The 19,100-nt window shown below is 43.2% G+C and overlaps 1 protein-coding gene across 1 annotated transcript in view; it reads right to left on the bottom strand.

Moving 5' to 3' along the window:
• Positions 1-10,629, bottom strand: part of cfap91 (cilia and flagella associated protein 91) — a 30,693-nt gene extending 20,064 nt beyond the window's left edge. Inside the window, exons 1-6 of the mRNA XM_042081882.1 lie at positions 10,412-10,629; positions 9,888-9,964; positions 9,191-9,348; positions 8,592-8,675; positions 6,793-6,849; positions 6,206-6,390 (exon numbers count right to left, since the gene is read on the bottom strand). Of these exons, the coding sequence (XP_041937816.1) occupies positions 6,206-6,390; positions 6,793-6,849; positions 8,592-8,675; positions 9,191-9,348; positions 9,888-9,964; positions 10,412-10,499 (649 nt within the window). The 5' untranslated portion in view covers positions 10,500-10,629. The remainder of the gene's footprint in view (positions 1-6,205; positions 6,391-6,792; positions 6,850-8,591; positions 8,676-9,190; positions 9,349-9,887; positions 9,965-10,411) is intronic.
• Between the last annotated feature and the right edge of the window lie 8,471 nt (positions 10,630-19,100).

A 19,100-nucleotide genomic window follows, 5' to 3' on the forward strand; every position in this document is an offset into this window, starting at 1 on the left:
GGGTCCCCGTGTAAACGAAAGGCACTATTATGATAAAATATTTTGTCGTCTTCCTTCGCAATCGTTCTCGTATAAGCGGCCCCTTAGTGACACTTGGGAATGCTGTTGCGTGTGTGCGCGCCTGTGGGTATGTGTGTGTGTGTGTGTGTGTGTGTGTGGGAGTGTGTGTGCGTGTGCATGTGTGTGTGCATGTTAGGGATCGACCGATTTGTTTTTTTCAGGGCCGATACCGATATCAACTAGATGTACCGCATAGCGGTACAAAATATGACCGCCGCTCAGTCCTGTACATCCGTTCCGCGAAAATAAATCACACTTCAATTTGTCTCCATATTTTACTCCATCCCCCACTCTTGAAACTTTTGTGTATGCTTGTTTGGCATGCCTGAGTGTGTGTGTGCGGCTGCACAGAAAGTACCCTACTGGTGCTGAAAAGGTGAATAGATTGTAGAATAGCCAAAGAAGATGTAGAATTGTTATAAAACCTTTAAAATCTCTAAACAATCACAAGTAGGGCAGTTCATCACAGTTCATCCATTGCAACTGGATTGATGAAAGGTCACTTACACCTGTAGGCTACATTGTATTTGGGAAAAGCAAAAGGTATCAGCATAATGTTATTTATTTATTTATTTATTTATTTATTTTGTATGTATTTTTAAACAAAAACATCTCTGTCAGTTCCATGCCGTTTTCAACAGCTATCAAAAACAAAGGTCATTTTTGGATGGATGGATTTTTTGTGAATGTTTCTTCTTCTACATAAGATTTTAGTCATCTTTAGTTCATGTAATACTTTATTGTCAATGCACAAATTAAGTAACAGTAGTCTGAAACGTTATTGTTAATGCACAAATTAAGTAACAGTAGCCTAGTCTGAAATGAAATGCTGTTTTACATCTAACCAGTGGTGCAAATAACTGACATGTCCAAATGGGCCTTGATGAAATGCGTCGCTAGACTGTTCATACACATTTTAACGGGCCAAAGTTGAAGAGCTTTTGTCCGTTATTGTTAGTGCAAATATAGGCTGATTCATGTTCCCTTGCATTGTTTAACTGAGGTCCATGGCTAGTCTGGCTTTCATCAGACCAAGCTCAATCTTTTAAGAAATCAAAAAATAAATAGCGGGCAGATCAGGCTGGGTTCACCCAGCCTAGTCCATAGGCACCCGATATTGTTTAATTTTCCGATTGAGATATACACGCTCTGGCTATTCTAAATGCAAAAATGCATCAGGGAGTTATGACAAAACGGTAACTAACAAACTAGATCCTAATAGAAAGCTGTTAGCTTCCCTAAGCTACAGGTAGGATTATAAGGTAGGCCTATTTACAACATAAATTGTCAATAGGCTATGCTGGCGACACAAATAAAATCTCCTTTGGAAACCAATGGCTTACGCCTTACAGTATCAAGCGGACTTAAACTGTCATATCGTGGCGAAAAGTTGTAATAACATCCACGCAGCTCCATGAGTCAAGGAAAGCGCGAATGAAGTAGCCACTTCTAAATGGGACCCACTACACAGTAGTTTAAGGTGTTTTGCTAAAGCAGCCATAATGAAATGAAGGTGTCATTGTTTGGATACTTCACACACACGTGCTTTTTAATTTCACAGACTACAACTACCAAGCTGTAATCAAAGCACATCGATTCCCCTCTCACACCCTGCACGCACTTAAAACAAAATAAACAGGCAAACTGTATCAGACCGGTGTAACGTTGGTAAATCTTCCATTGCACAGAATGATTTTGTAGCACGTGCAATAAATGACAGTCGAAAGATACAAACAGTGCTGCTATACATTTGCTTGGTATAACCGCATTTATAGTTTTCTACAAATGCAATAAATCAAATGCCTCCATCACTCAACCAACGCTAACGGTAACATTACCTAGGTCCTTATTGATATTACAAGATTAACGTACCTGCAGTAAAAACCAAGCATGTCCGATAAACATCCTCAGATTTATTTCGGCTTCAAGAAGAAATGGGAATTACACTTCATGTGAACATCGTCGTATCCTTATTAGATGTTCGCTGCGGTAAATTACAGTCCTTGTATGAAGCGTCCATTGTTTTTTCCAACCCACTTTTAACTTCCAACAAAATTACGTCTCACTGCAACGATGCGCCATCTAGTGGACAAACGACTACTTCTCGGCAAATACTGAAAATGCAGCCATGATGATGATGATGAATATTTATTTTGGCTTTCTTTTAATCCTACTGATTTTCATTTTTTACCGGGGGGGGGGGGGGGCAAATCACAAACGAGTGATTATGAGCCAGGTTGATGTGGGCCCTTGAGACCAACATACCATAAAAGATTCACAGAGAACTGTGTCTGCCCTACCCTCCTTTCGGGGGGTCCAGTCCAGCGGGGGGGCTGCAGATGAAAACGAAAAATGACGGTTCCATGCTATCCATGTGGGGGTACATGCCCACCAAGTTTTGTGTACCCCGGTCTTTCAGTGTCCCGGGAATCCTTGTTGGTGTACGTCACTAAATGTACACATAAATTATTTTATTGTAAGGCCCCCCATGAACGAAAGTACACAAAACTTGGCATGCATTCAGAGGGTGTCATAATGATCCTACACTTTTAATTTCGTGCAGTTTTGACCTTGTCAGCCAGAGATATTGAGATGAAAACACCTAATTTTTTGCTTTTTAATTTTTAACTAGGTGGCGCTATACATGAAATAAGTGGTAATGGGATGGGTTGACATGCCCCCTTAAGACCAACATACAAAAAAAAGGTGGACCTCCTAGGCCCTACGGTTCTCGAGATATTCACAGAAAACTGTCTCCGGCCACCTACAGGCCAGTTGGTGTATAGTAACATAAATTAATTTATTGTGTGGCCCCCCATGAACGGAATTCCACAAAACTTGGCGTGCATACAGAGGGTGTCATAATGATCCTACACTTCCAATTTCGTGCAGTTTTGACTATGTTAGGTCACAGATACCTTCAATTACACCACCTCATTTTTACTTTTTTGTGTTTAACTAGGTGGTGCTATACATGAAATGAGTGGTTATGGAATGGGTTGACATGGCCCCTTGAGATCAACATACAAAAAAAAAATGGTCCTCCTAAACCCTACGGTTTTCGAGATATTCACAGAAAACTGTGTCTGCCCTACCTGCCTTTCGGGGGGTCCAATTCAGCGGGGGGGGGGGGGGGGGGGGGGGGCTACAGATCAAAACGAAAAACGATGGTTCCATGCTATCCATGTGGGGTTACATGTCCACCAAGTTTCGTGTACCCCGGTCTTTCAGTGTCCCGGGAATCATTGACGGAAATTTGGGCATGCGAAAAAGAAAAAAAAAAAAAAGAAAAAAAAGAAAAAAAAATGGTGGTGCTATACATGAAATGAGTGGTTATGGAATGGGTTGACATGGCCCCTTGAGATCAACATACAAAAAAAAAATGGTCCTCCTAAACCCTACGGTTTTCGAGATATTCACAGAAAACTGTGTCTGCCCTACCTGCCTTTCGGGGGGTCCAATTCAGCGGGGGGGGGGCTACAGATCAAAACGAAAAACGATGGTTCCATGCTATCCATGTGGGGTTACATGTCCACCAAGTTTCGTGTACCCCGGTCTTTCAGTGTCCCGGGAATCATTGACGGAAATTTGGGCATGCGAAAAAGAAAAAAAAAAAAAAGAAAAAAAAGAAAAAAAAAAAAAAATCTGACTAAACCTATATGACCGCCGCTTCGCTGCGCGGCGGTCATAATTATTACCAAAACAGGAGGCCGATAACCGATATGTAAAACCGATATTTCAGTTGTCAAAAAGGGGGGTAGATAGTAGCCTAGGCTATGGCGATATGCTGAAAATTTTCATTCAAAAGAAAAGCTAACTTTTCTTCCTTCTTTTGATACACAATTGTATCAACTTGCATCACAAGAGTAAATCCTGTGTATCATGTTAATCCAAGAGCTGAGTGATAGCAATTATTTTTATAGGCATACACAATGGGCTATGTGCTTGTAAGGGACCTGTCACAAAGAGGATGCTTTGCCATCGTGTGTGTGAGTGCACGAGAGAGGGAAAGGGAGAGGAAGAGGTGCATGCGTGATGGCAAGTGTTACGGTTGAATAGTTTAACAAAACAGTTTTAAAATAGTTCTTAGGCTATTTAAGCATGCAATTTGTGTCCATATGTAGGCTATAGGCTACACTTCTGTGAGCCTAAAAGGCACGTAATAGCCAGCTCAGGACGCGATTTAATTCAGGTCGGATTAAATTACGGCTGACCCTGGGTGCCTGTAGTCTTTTCTGACAGTCCGTCAAAAAGCAGCAACTAGACTTTTAGACGTTCGCTATCGCATAATTTAGGACTTGTCTACTATGTAGGCCTAAGGGATAACGTCAGCCGAGGTGTCCCGTTATTAACAATTAATTGACGAGGCGGATGCAAAGAACTCCCGACGCGCAGCACCCGAGTTTGTAGGCCAACTAGTAAACGGTAGGCTATATCACTAACGTGCATCAATCAGGAATTCGCTAAATCAAGGAGGTGGGTGCTTTAGGCTACTTATTGATCCGGATCAAAGAGACAATAGCTTACAAAGTGGTGTTTTTGTAACTTCACTGTAGATGATTGTGATTCACATTGCAACTTCAGCAATGTAAGGTAGGCCTACCTTCTTTACCTTCGAAAAATAGCTCCGTACAGCTGAAGCCCAGTCTACAATATGCCTCAGTGAGAATTCTAAACTTTCCCTGTGTTCAGTCTTCGATCCTGATTGGCTGCATTCGTGCTAACCAACAAATCAGACGGTGTAGTGGGCGGGACAATGCTCTCGACCACAGAGTAGCAAATGCAGGGAGTGAGAGACGCTTTACAGACAAAGTAGCGCATTTCATTCTTTATCCATTTCAGTATCGGCTTATCGGTGGAAAAAATGACCGATACCAATTATTATAAAAATGCTAAATATCTGCCCTAATAATCGGCCCGGCCGATAATTGGTCGATCAATTGCATTGCATGTGCGTGTGCGCTAGGCATGTAACAATTACTGGTATAATGGTAAACCGCGATAAACATGTTGACGATAATAATTACCGTTTTCATTTCAAACATCATGATTATCACTGTTGAATTCCACGGTGTGGAAACCGTGAGTTTAATCCTTCCCAGCTTCATCCGAGCCTGCTTTTGACATACATTAGGCCTGGTACAATGGAACAAAACTGGTACCCTACTGATTCTGATTCTGTCTAATTGATGGTTTTAACTACGATTCAGATTAGGTACACCTGATTTTAAAAGGCGGAACTTTTTCACCGCAAAATGTGCACTGTATCATGTAGCCACTCTGAACGGGACACTTTTTGAAACTATTTCAGCTTGTGTAGGCCTATCAGTGCTTCCTGAACATATTGAACACACTTTTAGAAATACCGTGATAATACCGAAAACCGTGATAATTTAATTTCATACCGTTACATCCCTAGTGTGCATACTGGTATATCCATAAGTGTGTGTGCATGTGCGTGTGCGCGTACTGGTATATCCATATATAAGTGTGTGTGCATGTGCGTGTGCGCATACTGGTATATCCATATATAAGTGTGTGTGTATGTGTGTGTGCGCGTACTGGTATATCCATATATAAGTGTGTGTGTATGTGTGTGTGCGCATACTGGTATATCCATAAGTGTATATATGGATATACCAGTACGCGCACACACACATGCACACACACTTATGGATATACCAGTATGCACACACACACATGCACACACACTTATGGATATACCAGTATGCACACACACACATGCACACACACTTATGGATATACCAGTATGCGCACACTAGGGATGTAATGGTATGAAAATTTAACCTCACGGTTATAGTGACCAAAATTATCACGGTTTTCGGTATTATCACAGTATTTCTAAAAGTGTGTTCAATATGTTCAGAAAGCACTGATAGGCCTACACAAGCTGAAATAGTTTCAAAAAGTGTCCCGTTCACTTTTTTCTTCATGTTTAATTGGCTATGTGCTTATATAAGTGTGTGTGCATGTGTGTGTGCGCATACTGGTATATCCATATATAAGTGTGTGTGCATGTGTGTGTGCGCATACTGGTATATCCATATATAAGTGTGTGTGCATGTGTGTGTGCGCATACTGGTATATCCATATATAAGTGTGTGTGTATGTGTGTGTCTGGTACCCCATGTGAGCGTGGCCAGTGTGAGCAGCTCTGGCGGGGCCGTGCCGGGCCTCAGCACGTATTCCGGTGTGTAAGGTTCCGTCTGCGCCTCGCTGTCCCGGTAGTCTGTCTGCATCGCCACACTCCGCTGGAATGGCGTCGGGGCGCGGTCAGTCTGACCACCGCCCAGAGGGAACAGAGTGGAACTGAAGAAGGGAAAGAAAGACAGAGAGAGAGAGAGAGAGAGAGAGGACAAAGAGTCAAAAGAAAGAGGAGGTGGTACAAAATACACTCAAAACAATGACAAAGGATAGCAGTGATATTAATTAACAATAACAATTGTCTATTTTTTTGTTCTATACAGTATTTTTAATGGCTCTGCATAATAACATCTTCATTATAAAACCTTCTTTCAAAATTGATTGTAAGAGTCTCAGGTCTCAAAATTTGCAGGACCAGAAAATAATTTATAAAATGTAGTCCCTTAATGTTAATGCAAATGTTTGTTTCTGAATTTCAACTCGAGATCAAACCAGACAAGCTGCTTAAGTCATGAACTAGTCCCTGTGCTCTGGAGTGGGTGTGGTGGAATGCTGTGAAGAACTCACATGGGGACAGCGAACACCACGTCAGCGGGAACCTGCTGGGTGAACGGGATCAGGGGCCTTCAGGAGGGAGAGGAGTGGAGAGAGGAGTGGAGAGAGGAGAAGAGAGGAGAGGAGAGGAGAGGAGAGAGGAGAGGAGAAGAGAGAGGAGAGGAGAGAGGAGAAGAGAGGAGAGGAGAGGAGAGGAGAAGAGAGAGGAGAGGAAACAAGAGGAGAGAGGAGAGGAGAGGAAAAGAGAGGAGTGGAGAGAGGAGAGGAGAGAGGAGAAGAGAGGAGAGGAGGCAAGAGGAGAGAGGAGTGGAGAGGAAAAGAGAGGAGTGGAGAGAGGAGAGAGGAGAAGAGAGGAGAGGAGGCAAGAGGAGAGAGGAGTGGAGAGAGGAGAGAGGAGAAGAGAGGAGAGGAGGCAAGAGGAGAGAGGAGTGGAGAGAGGAGAAGAGAGGAGCGGAGAGGGGAGAAGAGAGGAGAGGAGAGGAGAGAGGAGAGGATGCAAGAGGAGAGAGGAGGAGAGAGGAGAAGAGAGGAGTAGTGGCAAGAGGATAGATGAACAGAGACAAGTGGAGGAAAGGACACAAAAATTAGTTGCTGACCAACAACCAAACACTCCAAACAGAAAACAGAGAGAGTTCACCTTGAACACCCTAAAAAAAAAACATTCTCCTCTCCCCTGGGCACTGCTGTCAGGCTTGAAATCATATGCCTCTGCGGTTGAACATCATGTATAGCATAAAACCCATTATCCCACAGTGCTAAATGGAACAATACAATGAGTAATACATAATGCAATTTTAAGGTCACACTACCAATTGTGTCCTGGTCATGGGGTCATTGCATTCATAACGGACTGAATGTGTGTAGTGTGTTTTGTCGTGGGCAATCTGTTTTTAAGAGGGCGCTGCTGTGTTACAGAATAGGGGATTTCCGAGAGAGTCCAACCAGAGTATTTAAGGAAACTCTTTTGGGCAGAGATGTGTTAACGTGCTAATGTGTTTAGAGGTAATTTCAGGTCAACGTGCTCTCAAAAGACACAGCATGGTGTGTGCACACTCTACTTGGCTAAAACACCATTCTGCCTGATGCAGGAGTGCAAAATGGCAAATCATGCATTAGGGGGACTGATTATGTATTCCATCGTATATGAAAACTGTGGGTGGCAGAGCACATCTGTTTTTCAGACATTTTTCTGCCCTTTTCAGATGTAATCTGGACTGTGTGTTAGACTTGTTTGAATAGAAAGAATTCTGAATATTATCCCATGTTAAATTAAAACTTTAGTCTTTCTATGTCTTGCCATTACTTTTGCCCCTTCCACTTCCCTGTTGTGTAGATGCCTGATGCACTACTGAAATGATCGGCAATTGAAATTTCAGTGTCTTAAATACTGGGTAATCTGTGAAAACTTTTCTTGAGTGATGTAGAATTCCTGCCCTGTATTAGCTGTTTCATGGCATAATAGATTAACATCTACTATATATCTATATCCTCACTGCTAAACATGCATTCTTTCAATGTCAGTAGGCAGTTCAATGATCCAATTGAGCCCAAGGCCGTAGCCAGGATTTTTCAAATACCAAGGTCAGGGGCGTCGCAAGAATCTTTGGGCACCCCGAAATGCTAGGGTGTTCTCTCCCTCTGTTAATGTTGCACTCTCTCTCTGCTTGACTGTGTGTCCATTTAAGTGTGTGTGTGTGTGTGTGTGTGTGTGTGTGTGTGTGTGAGAATATATGCATGTGTTATATGATATGATGTATATTGTAACTACATGAATGTGACAGTATCTAAAAAAGATGCCATTTGCTTTGTACCGTTTGAAAAACTTCCAGCGGTCTGCACCAGACACATTGCAAGCCTGCTGGTCAGATGCTTCAGTCTGGATTCCTGGGATGACACTGACACAAGAACACACACATAGAGAAAATTACACCAGTTACAACAAATTACTTTATTATTCCTCTCGTATTGGTCGATGTATGGTCTTAGTTACAACTAAGACCATACATCGACCATTATTTCTGCAGTCTTCCTGTATGTCTGTCGATAATTATCAATCATTATCAATTTTTCAACTTATTTTACCTGAATCAACATAAACGGTTGTTTTTCTATTATAACACTTTACTGTATGTTGTGCTGTGTAAACCATTCTGAATTGCCATGTGTGTATAAAGGGTGCTACGCTCCATAACATTTCCCAGTCTTGTCATGTCTGCCAAAATGGCCCACATATAATGTGAATCTTTTATGTAGGAGGACATTTACCTGGCCTCATCATCTCTACAACTGCTATCTCCAATAGATCCCCTACGGTCAGCCTACGTATTGCTTGTATTGCAGCCTAGTATTGCTTATTGCATCTACTGAGAGGCGTCTAGACCCATAGGTAACTGACAGAGAAATTATTTACCCAGTCAGCTGCTGTAGCGCTTGCCTGCGCTGGTCGGCATGGCCACGCCACCTGCGATCGATGAACTCCGGCACGGGATCCGTGGACTCCAAACGAAGGGTGTAACGGGGATGGTGCGGCAGGTGACTGAACATGGACTTGAATTCCGGCACCTTCCGCTACAGAGAGTGGGGTTGTTGTGGGGTGAGTTGGACACTTTCAAGAGAAAGCGGTTTCAGAAAACACTTTTAAAAGTGTTTAACAATTTAAAAAAAGTTTCAATATATTTTACAAATTCACAATATAAAGGTCATATGGTCCAATTTGCTATAGCAACTTCATCAATTCACAAACATTTTAGCCTTATAATGGTGGATACATAGGCCTCCAATACTACAAGAGTGTCATGCAGTATCTGTAAAAATGCCTATCTGACAATAACCCAGAAAGCCATAGCCTGCATAAAAAGGGGACTGTGAAGTTTCTGTGTATTTAAATGTCAATGGTAAACGAAGTTATGAACACCACTGACCTTGATTTCAGTGTTGCTTTCTTAGATGGGATGTGACCTTGGGATAGGCCTACTGCCAAAACTTTTAACCATATTATGCCTAACTCTGGAACTTAAAGTAGCCAAGGCTTGTGAGCTTGTTGCTTCATTGGTGCTTGTGTGAGTGTGTGACTGTTCATTGCTGTTCATAATTTGCGGCCAACTTACCACTCTATCCACTGACGCGTGAGACTTGAAGGAGACCCTTGCATGATCCATCTCTCCGGAAACCGTGTAAATGGGATCTATGTCCATAAATAAACGTGTAACTTTAGGCCTACGTTAACGTTACTGCCATCATGAGCAACAACTTTATTATTAAAAATATGTAAATAATATGTCATTAATATGCAAATAATAGCATGTTGCGTTAGCTGTCTGTGATGTTATCAACCACTTTACAGTGGCAAGTGGGCCTTATATTACCTTTTCATGTAGAGCTATTCTACAGGGGAGAATGTGTAGAAGCCACCTATCGTAACACCCCCCGATTATCACCACTTTTGTTCAGAAATTCTAAAACAACGATGTTTTTTTAACACTTCAAAATAACATTTGTTAAATGAACCTTACATTTTTCAGTAGCCATAGGTGTGTAGATTTGAAAAAAATCTGGTTTGGTTCTTAACGGGAGCACTGCCTGAAATATCCGATTTTGTTTACCACGCTCGGAGTTATCAACAATAACTCACCGTAGAGATAGTCATGTACCCGCTGTGGTCTGTAGCCCTTCTTTCCTCCATCTTTCTTGCAAAATGTTTGTGTCACAGAAACACTCATTTTTCTATTTCTACGAAACACAAGTTTAATATATGTCACCAATTTAGATAACGTTAACTAAAAGTTAACGTATAGCTTGTCATGCGTGACACGAAGAGCAATCTTTTTATCCGTAGCAGCTGCAGCTCTGTGACCTACGTTACCATAGAGATAGTAAACTGTCGTCAGTCATGAGAAAACGACCGACTCCGACATAGCTCCCGACAGGTGGCAGCAAAGTGTTGCTCTCCCCGGAGGCGTAGTGTCAGATGCAGCCTATGGATGCAGCAGTTGAAAAGACTGACTCTGGGTCAGATGGATATTGAATCGCAATCCCAGTCATATTAAAGCTATAGCTTCTAGTCTACTTTTGATCAGGTCAGTTTCCTTGCACCTTCAAGAACTGTTTGTGGTTCAAAGACTAGAAAATAGCAAAGGAGGAAGGGGAGGGCATGGTAATATGACCATACCACAATGTCTTTTTTTTGCAAGCAAATCAATGGCCTAGTCTACTTCATGAAGATAGGTCATGAATGTAGGCTAACATCCAGAGTGGACAGCTTTCAGTTGCCAGCCAGAGCTGCCAGCTGTCATGGCATGAGATTGACATACAATCCAAAAGAGGAGTAGCCTAGGCCTAGGCTAGGGTAGTCTAGTCGAGGCTAGCACAACTAGCAAACTTAATGCCCCTCTTCCTGGAGTCTAGGCACTAAATTAACTCTACCCCCTCTTTTATTGCTTATTTTGTTTTGGTTTATTTGTAGGCTACATTTAACTACAACTACTGTCTAGTCTAGGCAACTATTTATGTTGTTGTTTAGGCCTTGTTGTTGTTTAGGTTGTTAATAGCCCTATTAAATAACAACAATATTGTAGACTAGGCTATCTCGGCATCACTAAAATCGAGGACAAGGCCTACCCTCAATGATCTTCCCAGAATAAATAAAGGTTGAATGAATGAAACACACAAATAAGCTACACACAGATAGCACAGAGAGAGAGAGAGAGAGAGAGAGAGAGAGAAAGAGAGACACACACATTGGGTCTCATTTTCATTCACAAGTTGCCATTGCTTTAGTTTACAGATGTGTTTCAATTTAGGTTAGCATTTTTATCCCATCTTTGAACCTGCTGTTTTAACCTAATGCCCAACAGTTCATGCTGTAGCCTACAGATATCTCTTAAAATCAGACAACATGCAGTAGGCAGAGGGATATTAGCCTAATGGCCGAAAAGATCATTATTTTCCCCTCAAAAGCAAAAAACCATTTTCAAACCATTTATTATGACTGCTGCGCAGTTAAGCTTTTTCTTCCGTTTTTTTTTCCGCATGTGTAATTTTCTGTCAAGGATTCCCGGGACACTGAAAGACCAGGGTGCACGAAACTTGTGTGCATTCAGAGGGTGTCATAATGATCCTACACTGTTTTCCTTTGCATGAATGTTAAATTGAGGTCCTGACTCACCATGGTTGTTAAAGATCCCATGGCACTTATCGCAAAGTGTAGGTTCCATGATTTGCTGGCTAAATTCCCAACCTGGTTCATTCCATTTTGCCTCATCCCCATTCACACACACACACACACAAACATACACATAAAAAACACACACAAAAAAACTAACTTACATGCAGGCACACACTCAATAAACACACACAGAAGCACACATATACACACAAACAACCACACACTCTGCACACACCCAATTACAAACACAAAAAAGGAACAAAGTAGGAAATGAACACAATTTGACAAACGTGACTTATTTTTGTGGGAAAAAATGTGCTGGACTGGGCGGTGGTCATATTTTCTCTAGGCCTAGATGTCGTAGATTTTACAACTTTACCTCTACAAAATGGACAATGTAATAGGCCTAGGCCTAATTTCATCTCATAAAATTCAAGTCAAGTTTATTCGTCACATGCATGATGGTACAGTACAACAGTAGTGAAATGTAAAATGTAACATCTCCAACTGTGCTGGGAGCAAGCAAATGCAGTTCAGTCCCACCCCCCAATCAACACAACAATGTGGGGAGTAAACTGGACAGGCCCTTATAACCTCTGACTAGTTCTACATATCGCTATGTGAGCAGCAGCCAGAGGGGAGGATACGTCGGCAGGATCATTTAAAAGGCAACTGCTACTACATTGTGTGTCTGCCCTAATTCTGATAGAGTGGGGGCAGCAATTTTACTGTGGGGGGCCGCCATGGCAAAATCAATGGAATAAATCAAACAGAGAAGACACTGCCAGTTACATGCACCTTTGCCCAGCACAGGAAGGCAGTAGCTCAATTTTCACTTCAATTCTTTTAGACTGTTGCAAAGTGTCTGAATACAGTTGCACACATCACCATAGTCATTCTGCAATTCAGTTACCTTTCTCAGTCACCATAGCCTAGTATAGCATTTATTTGTCATTTCAGTCATGGTGTCATTATCTTAACTCATTAATGTTTAGAAAACACACTCTAAACCTTATTACGCTCAACCTCCTGCCATTTATTCCGGTTGCTCACAGCCGGAAAATAACGGGGCTTTACGCCCATCCCCTATGCAAATGTGTGGTTTTTACATTAGTCTATTCCAGTCTACAAGTTATTAAGTTTCAAAGTGATTAGGCCCACATGTGACGTTATGTCCACATTAATACGGATATTTTGCATCTTGGGTCTCTCGTCCTCATGGCATTTTAGCCCGAGGTTAAAGTTCTGTGATGACGAAGACGATTGTTGTTTGGTGTTGCTATCTATCACAGAGAGAGAATAAACTTTTGCTGGAAGTTTCCACTGTTCAGAGTGTGCTTTGACCTCTTCAGAGCGGACTCTTGGGTGCACTCTTGGGTTGGACATGAATGGCAACACGGTCCTACAAATAACCTTGCCATTGTTCCCTGTGTCTGCCCTGCATTATAACCTCCTGAAGTACTGTATATTTCAATGCTGTTTACCTGCTTGTTTGTTCGTCTGTCTGATGGTGTAAAAGATTAGCCTACACAAAAGCTACACACCCGATTTCAACACAACTTCGTGGAAAGGACAGTGTAGCATGGTCGAAGGACAAACCCATAACATTTTGGATCAGATTCGACTCTCGGGTCAACTGTAGTGATTAGGCTTAGTTTTGCTTTCACCACTGTTGCGTTCTATGGCGGAGGTGTGGTGGAGTTCACAAACAGTTTAACATTTCCATATCAAACTGATTGCAAGGTGATGGACACGACATGTTATAATTATGATCAGGAAGTACTGTAGGGCTGCAACAAAAAATGATTTAGATGGTTATACAGTAATATTGATTAATCGATAAGTTAGTTGTTTGATAAATTGTCAGAACATGGTGAAAAAATGTTGCAAATCCTGAGATACAGTAATGTAAATATGTTTTGTCCACATGCCAAATGTATTTAGTTTACTGATAAAGGACTAAGTAAAGCTCTAACTGCCCTTTTAGTTGGAAGTGATATGATGTGATGTGGAAGTGATATGATGACTGATTAAAAAAAAATTGCACGTACACACACAGATTTGCTGTGTCACCACAAATTCAGATAAAAAAAAAAAGCTCTCTGATGCTGTATCCTTATTAGACCTCTTTCACAACAATTTCACCCCAAAAAGGGATTCCCCTGACATTCATAGCAGCAGCGTAGAGCGAGGTGAGGAGCCATACTGAGATTAATGCCTCTATAGTTTCCACAGGCCTTGGGGGGGCAGATCAAAGAGGAGCTCTAATCTGCCTCCAGAAGTCCTCCTCCACATTGGGTTTCATTACAGCGAAGAAGAAGAAAAATAATGTGCCTTTAATAGCCTACATTAGTTTAATGTGGCAAAATTGCTGATATCTGTTTTCAACTTTGATTCAAGGTAGATAGAATAATAGTTTATTATAGTTTAAAGCAACTTTTTAGATAGAGCAAGTGGAAGACTCTCTGTCAGTGTGTGTACTGTATGTGTGTTTTTCTATGCATAGTATGTGTGTGTGTGTGTGTGTGTGTGCATGTGTGTAGTGTGTGTGTGTGTGTGTGTGTGTGTGTGTGTGTGTGTGTGTGTGTGTGTGTGTGACTAACAGTAGCACTAGGCTTGTGGGATTGTGGGTGGCTCAGGCTGCTAACCCACATTTTCCTTCTGTTATTTACTGATAATGAGTTGGGGGAGAATGAGAAAGAAAGAGAATGAGAGAAAGACAAAGGTAGAGAGAGAGTTTTTCAGCATTTCCTGTTACTGCCAAGGCAGGTCCATTCTCAGAAATGACACAGCAATCGGCTATAAGAGTTGAATTTGAACACCCTCAAACATTCCACTTCCTTTAGAACAGATGCCTAATCTTTTGTGCACTTGCAAAATCTGTCTTGCTCTCATATAGCTACAAATTAATCTAATTGATACCAGGTATAGGATATGCTTCTGAAACATCAGACACTGTTAAACACATAAATATATATATAATATACCTTACACACAGTTGCAAGTTTGTGTCGCTTTGGATGAAAATGTCTCCTAAATAGTCACTTTAGTTCAGTTTAGTTTTATTGTTGTTATTGTTACAGAATAACAACAGTATGTTGTTAGAGCAAACAGACATATAGTTTTCCATATTACTTGACATTATATATATTTTACAATTTACCCATAAATGATCCCAAAAAACTGTTTAAAAAAAAACAAAAAAAATGTTTAATTAAGTATACTCTTTTGATCCCGTGAGGGAAATTTGGTCTCTGCATTTATCCCAATCCATGAATTCACTAGTTCGCCCTTCTATATGATTGCTTCAGCTAGACTAGAATGTATGGGAGAAGTGCGTGTTTGGCAAGGTAGCTGTCCGTGGTCCTGGAGTGCCTGGAGCGGACATCGCGATAGAGCGATGACCGCTTGCACCCCCCTGTGTAAGGAGGATGAGTAACAGGGCAATTGGTGAAATGGAGGAGTAGGGGGAGGAGGGGGGATGATTTCTCTAACGTCGGAGCGTGTGACGCATGGAAAAGGAGGTCGGCTTAAATAGGCCTACCCTGCGGCGGCAGTGGGTGAGTTAATTGCTGTCAATCATCCCGAAGGCTCCACCCGAACTTTGTTTAGAAAACATCATTTCACTAGTTCGCCCTTCTATATGATTGCTTCAGCTAGACTAGAATGTATGGGAGAAGTGCGTGTTTGGCAAGGTAGCTGTCCGTGGTCCTGGAGTGCCTGGAGCGGACATCGCGATAGAGCGATGACCGCTTGCACCCCAAAAGATCACAGAGAAAGGCCGCTACCAACTACATAAGTACTTGCTGAGCGAGTCGTAAATCCGCTAGATTGGAGCGGATGTAAGACTGGTAGGCATCCGAGGACCAACGGCCCAGTATTTTAATTTGTTGCTCCGATAAGCCGTTGAGCGCAGCTGTTGTGGCAGCTCCTATCCTGAAGGAGTGTGCGGAGTAGCGATCCGCGGGAAAACCAGATTCGACTAGAATGTTTTTTAAGAGAGTCTGGAATCTGTGGCGAGTGATGGGTAGCCCTTCGTCTGACACGAAGAGCGGGCTAGTAGCGAAGCTTGAGCTGACCGGTATGAGATGTAGTGAGACAGGTATTGGAAAGGCTGAAGATCTGAGGCGGAGTTAAAAATGAATATGGAGTGTCCTTTTCGGAACTGATCGGTTTTACTCTGTTTGATGGTAAATCGAATGGTGTCTTGGTCTAGCTGCTCTAGATCTGCGATGCACGGGTGGACATCGGGGATGAAGAGAGACGAAGGGCATGTAAACTCGCTACATCTCAGCAGCCCAAAAAAGCCAGTATAAACATAACGGAGATGGTGAAATCGGAATGTGGTGATATGAACCCTTTGCGAAGGGTAGCAAGGCAGGTGGCGAGAATACTTGAGGTAATGGGAAGGCGGGAGTCTTGGGGGACTGGCTGATGCCTACGGATACCTTTGATTAACAAGCCTATCCTGGTGTCGGAGAAGGAAGGGCATTCGGAGCCGTGGAGGAGTTTGTAGAAGAAATGAATGCCAGCTAGGTAGACTCTAATGGAAGAGACTTTGATCCCGAGTGAAGTGTGGGCGTAGGTGATAAATGATAATATGGTGACTGCATCGAAACTGGGAAATGGTAGTGAGTGCTTTGCATGGAACTGTTTGAAGCACGACCAAGCAGTCCAGTAGGACTGCATGGTCCTGGGTGCGAGGGCTTGGAGGGCTAGGTCGGCCGTGATGGGCTGAAGATAACTGAGGGGGTGGTTTATAGGAAGATGGTCTCCGAAAAGCTGGGGAGTGGAGTAGGGTACGGGTCCGCCTCTGGAGCCAAGCTTCTGAATCTCTGGAAATTAAGACGAGAAAGAGAGTCAGCAATTTCATTGTGGCAACCGGGGACGTGCGCGGCTCTTATAATGAACTGGTAGCTGGCTGCTATCCAGATTAGACGCCTAATAAGAGGGGAAAGCGCAGGCGATTTTGAGCGCGAGTTATTTATGACGTGCACTACGGCTTCGTTGTCGCTGTGGATTAGCACGCTCTTGGAGGTCCACTCCTTCCCCCAGAGTAGGGCCGCAATGACTACGGGGTAGAGTTCGAACACGGCTGACGATTCGTTTTCCGTTATTAGCGCTCTGAACTCTAGTGGCCAAGGGGATGCAAACCAGCGCCCTTTGAAAAAGCCTCCGAAGCCTATTGAGGGGGCTGCGTCTGTGTACAGCTGGAGGTCTTCTGGATATGATTGGCAGTCGTCGTAGAACATGCACGAACCATTCCATTCGTCTAAAAACATCCTCCAGAGTTTGAGATCGGCCAGGCACTGGGCATCTAGATATACTACGTCTTCGAGAGATGGGGATGCTGAGGCGCAGTTTAGGAGATGCGAGATGAAAGGGCGGCCCTGGGGAATGATTCGCATGGCGAAATTGAGGTGGCCTAGAAGGGAGAGAACTTCTTGTTTGGTGTGAGATGGTGAGGTTATAAACTCGTTCAACAGTAAAGAGATTCTGTCTTTTTTCTCTTTGGGGAGAGATGAAGAGAATTCTTCGGTATCTAAAATGATGCCGAGGAATTCGAGTCTGGATAAGGGACCGCACGTTTTCTCTTCTGAGAGTGGGACTCCCAGTTTGTTGAATACGTCAGTTAGCGTAGAGATGCCTAGGGCCGGTGGGTAGGAATGGGGGATAACTACTAGAAAGTCGTCCAGAAGATGAACGAGAAATGGGAGCTTATAGTTATTTAGGAGAATCCAGCACAGGGCTTCTGATAGCGTATCGAAAATTTTGGGACTGCTGCGGCAGCCGAAGGTGAGGCGAACTGCAAAATAGTATCTCCTATGCCATTTGACTCCGAAGAGGTGCCAGAATTCGAGATCAATGGGCATGACTTTGAAGGCTGAGGTGATGTCCGCTTTAGCTAGCCAGCAACGTCTACCTGCCTTTTTGATCAGAGCGATAGCGTCATCGACAGAGTGGTAGTGCAGCGAGAACTCTTCTAGTGGAATCAGACTGTTAATGCTGGGAGTGGTACTATTGTGCGGAGCTGAGAGGTCGATGATAAGTCTCTTTTTTCCTGAGTATTTGCGCGTAGCTACGCCTATGGGGTTGATCCTGTAGACTGGGAATGGAGGCATGGTGAACGGACCGATCATAAAACCAGATTCGACCTCTTTGCTTAGGAGTGAGGTGACTACCTCCGGATCTTTGACGGCAGATTGTAGGTTTTTACAAACGAAAGACTCTGTAGGTCTTGCTAAAACACCTGGATGGAACCCGTGCTTCAACCCTGAAGTCAAATAATCGCAAAATCCCCTATTTGGATTGGACTGAAGTTCTGAATGGAGAGCAGAACAATGATTGGAGTAGAGAGATACTTTTTAAACTTTTTATTTATGTTCTTGAGTGCGGAACAGACTGACTTGGCATGGGCGCCTGCGCAGTAGCTGCAAACGTGGAGGTAACGGCAGGAGGATTGGCGACACTGAGCGAAGTTAAATCTTCGGCAGATTTCTCGACCTTTCCAGGAACGCTCGTCCTCTTCCCTGGCTTCTCCTGCCGTAGCATCGGGGATGCGGGGAACATAGGAAGAGGATTTAGGGGCTGTGGAGCTGGTGCTGGGGAATTGATGGTCGGGGTTGACTAGTGGACACTCGGCCGCGCCGTGACTGGGGCTATTGCAGAGGGGACAAGATGGCTTAAGTCCTAGGAAAACGCGGTTATGGAGCTCCATATCGAGCGCGCCCCAGTAGGGGTTTTAGTTCCAGAGGCCGACTCTGGCAGCGCATTTTGCTGAAAACAGCCGGTGGTAGCCTACGTATGAAAATGAGCTCCACCGTAGGATACGGCTAGGCCGGCGATGATGGCCAGGTAGTCATTTAGCTTAGTCATTTGCGTCGACTGGAGAACACGAAACAGACGACTTCTGTGTAGTTGGCAAAAGCTATGGTGAACTCGGGAAATGACAGGGTTTTTTGATGCTGGGCCAGAATTTTTTAGAGAAAAACCAGTTCGCCGCAAACTAGATCCCGGTTATGAGAGGGAATAGGAAGGGAGGGAAGAATGGTAGAAAGGTCTACGTCTGCACCTGACAAGATGAGGTTCCTGGTGGACGCTGTGACGGGTGGTGGTTCGAATGCTGCAGCGTGAGGAGGCGGTGGCAGGGCCTGTG

Source organism: Alosa sapidissima, chromosome 2 (genome assembly GCF_018492685.1).
Source record: "Alosa sapidissima isolate fAloSap1 chromosome 2, fAloSap1.pri, whole genome shotgun sequence".
NCBI classification, from domain to species: Eukaryota; Metazoa; Chordata; class Actinopteri; order Clupeiformes; family Clupeidae; genus Alosa; species Alosa sapidissima.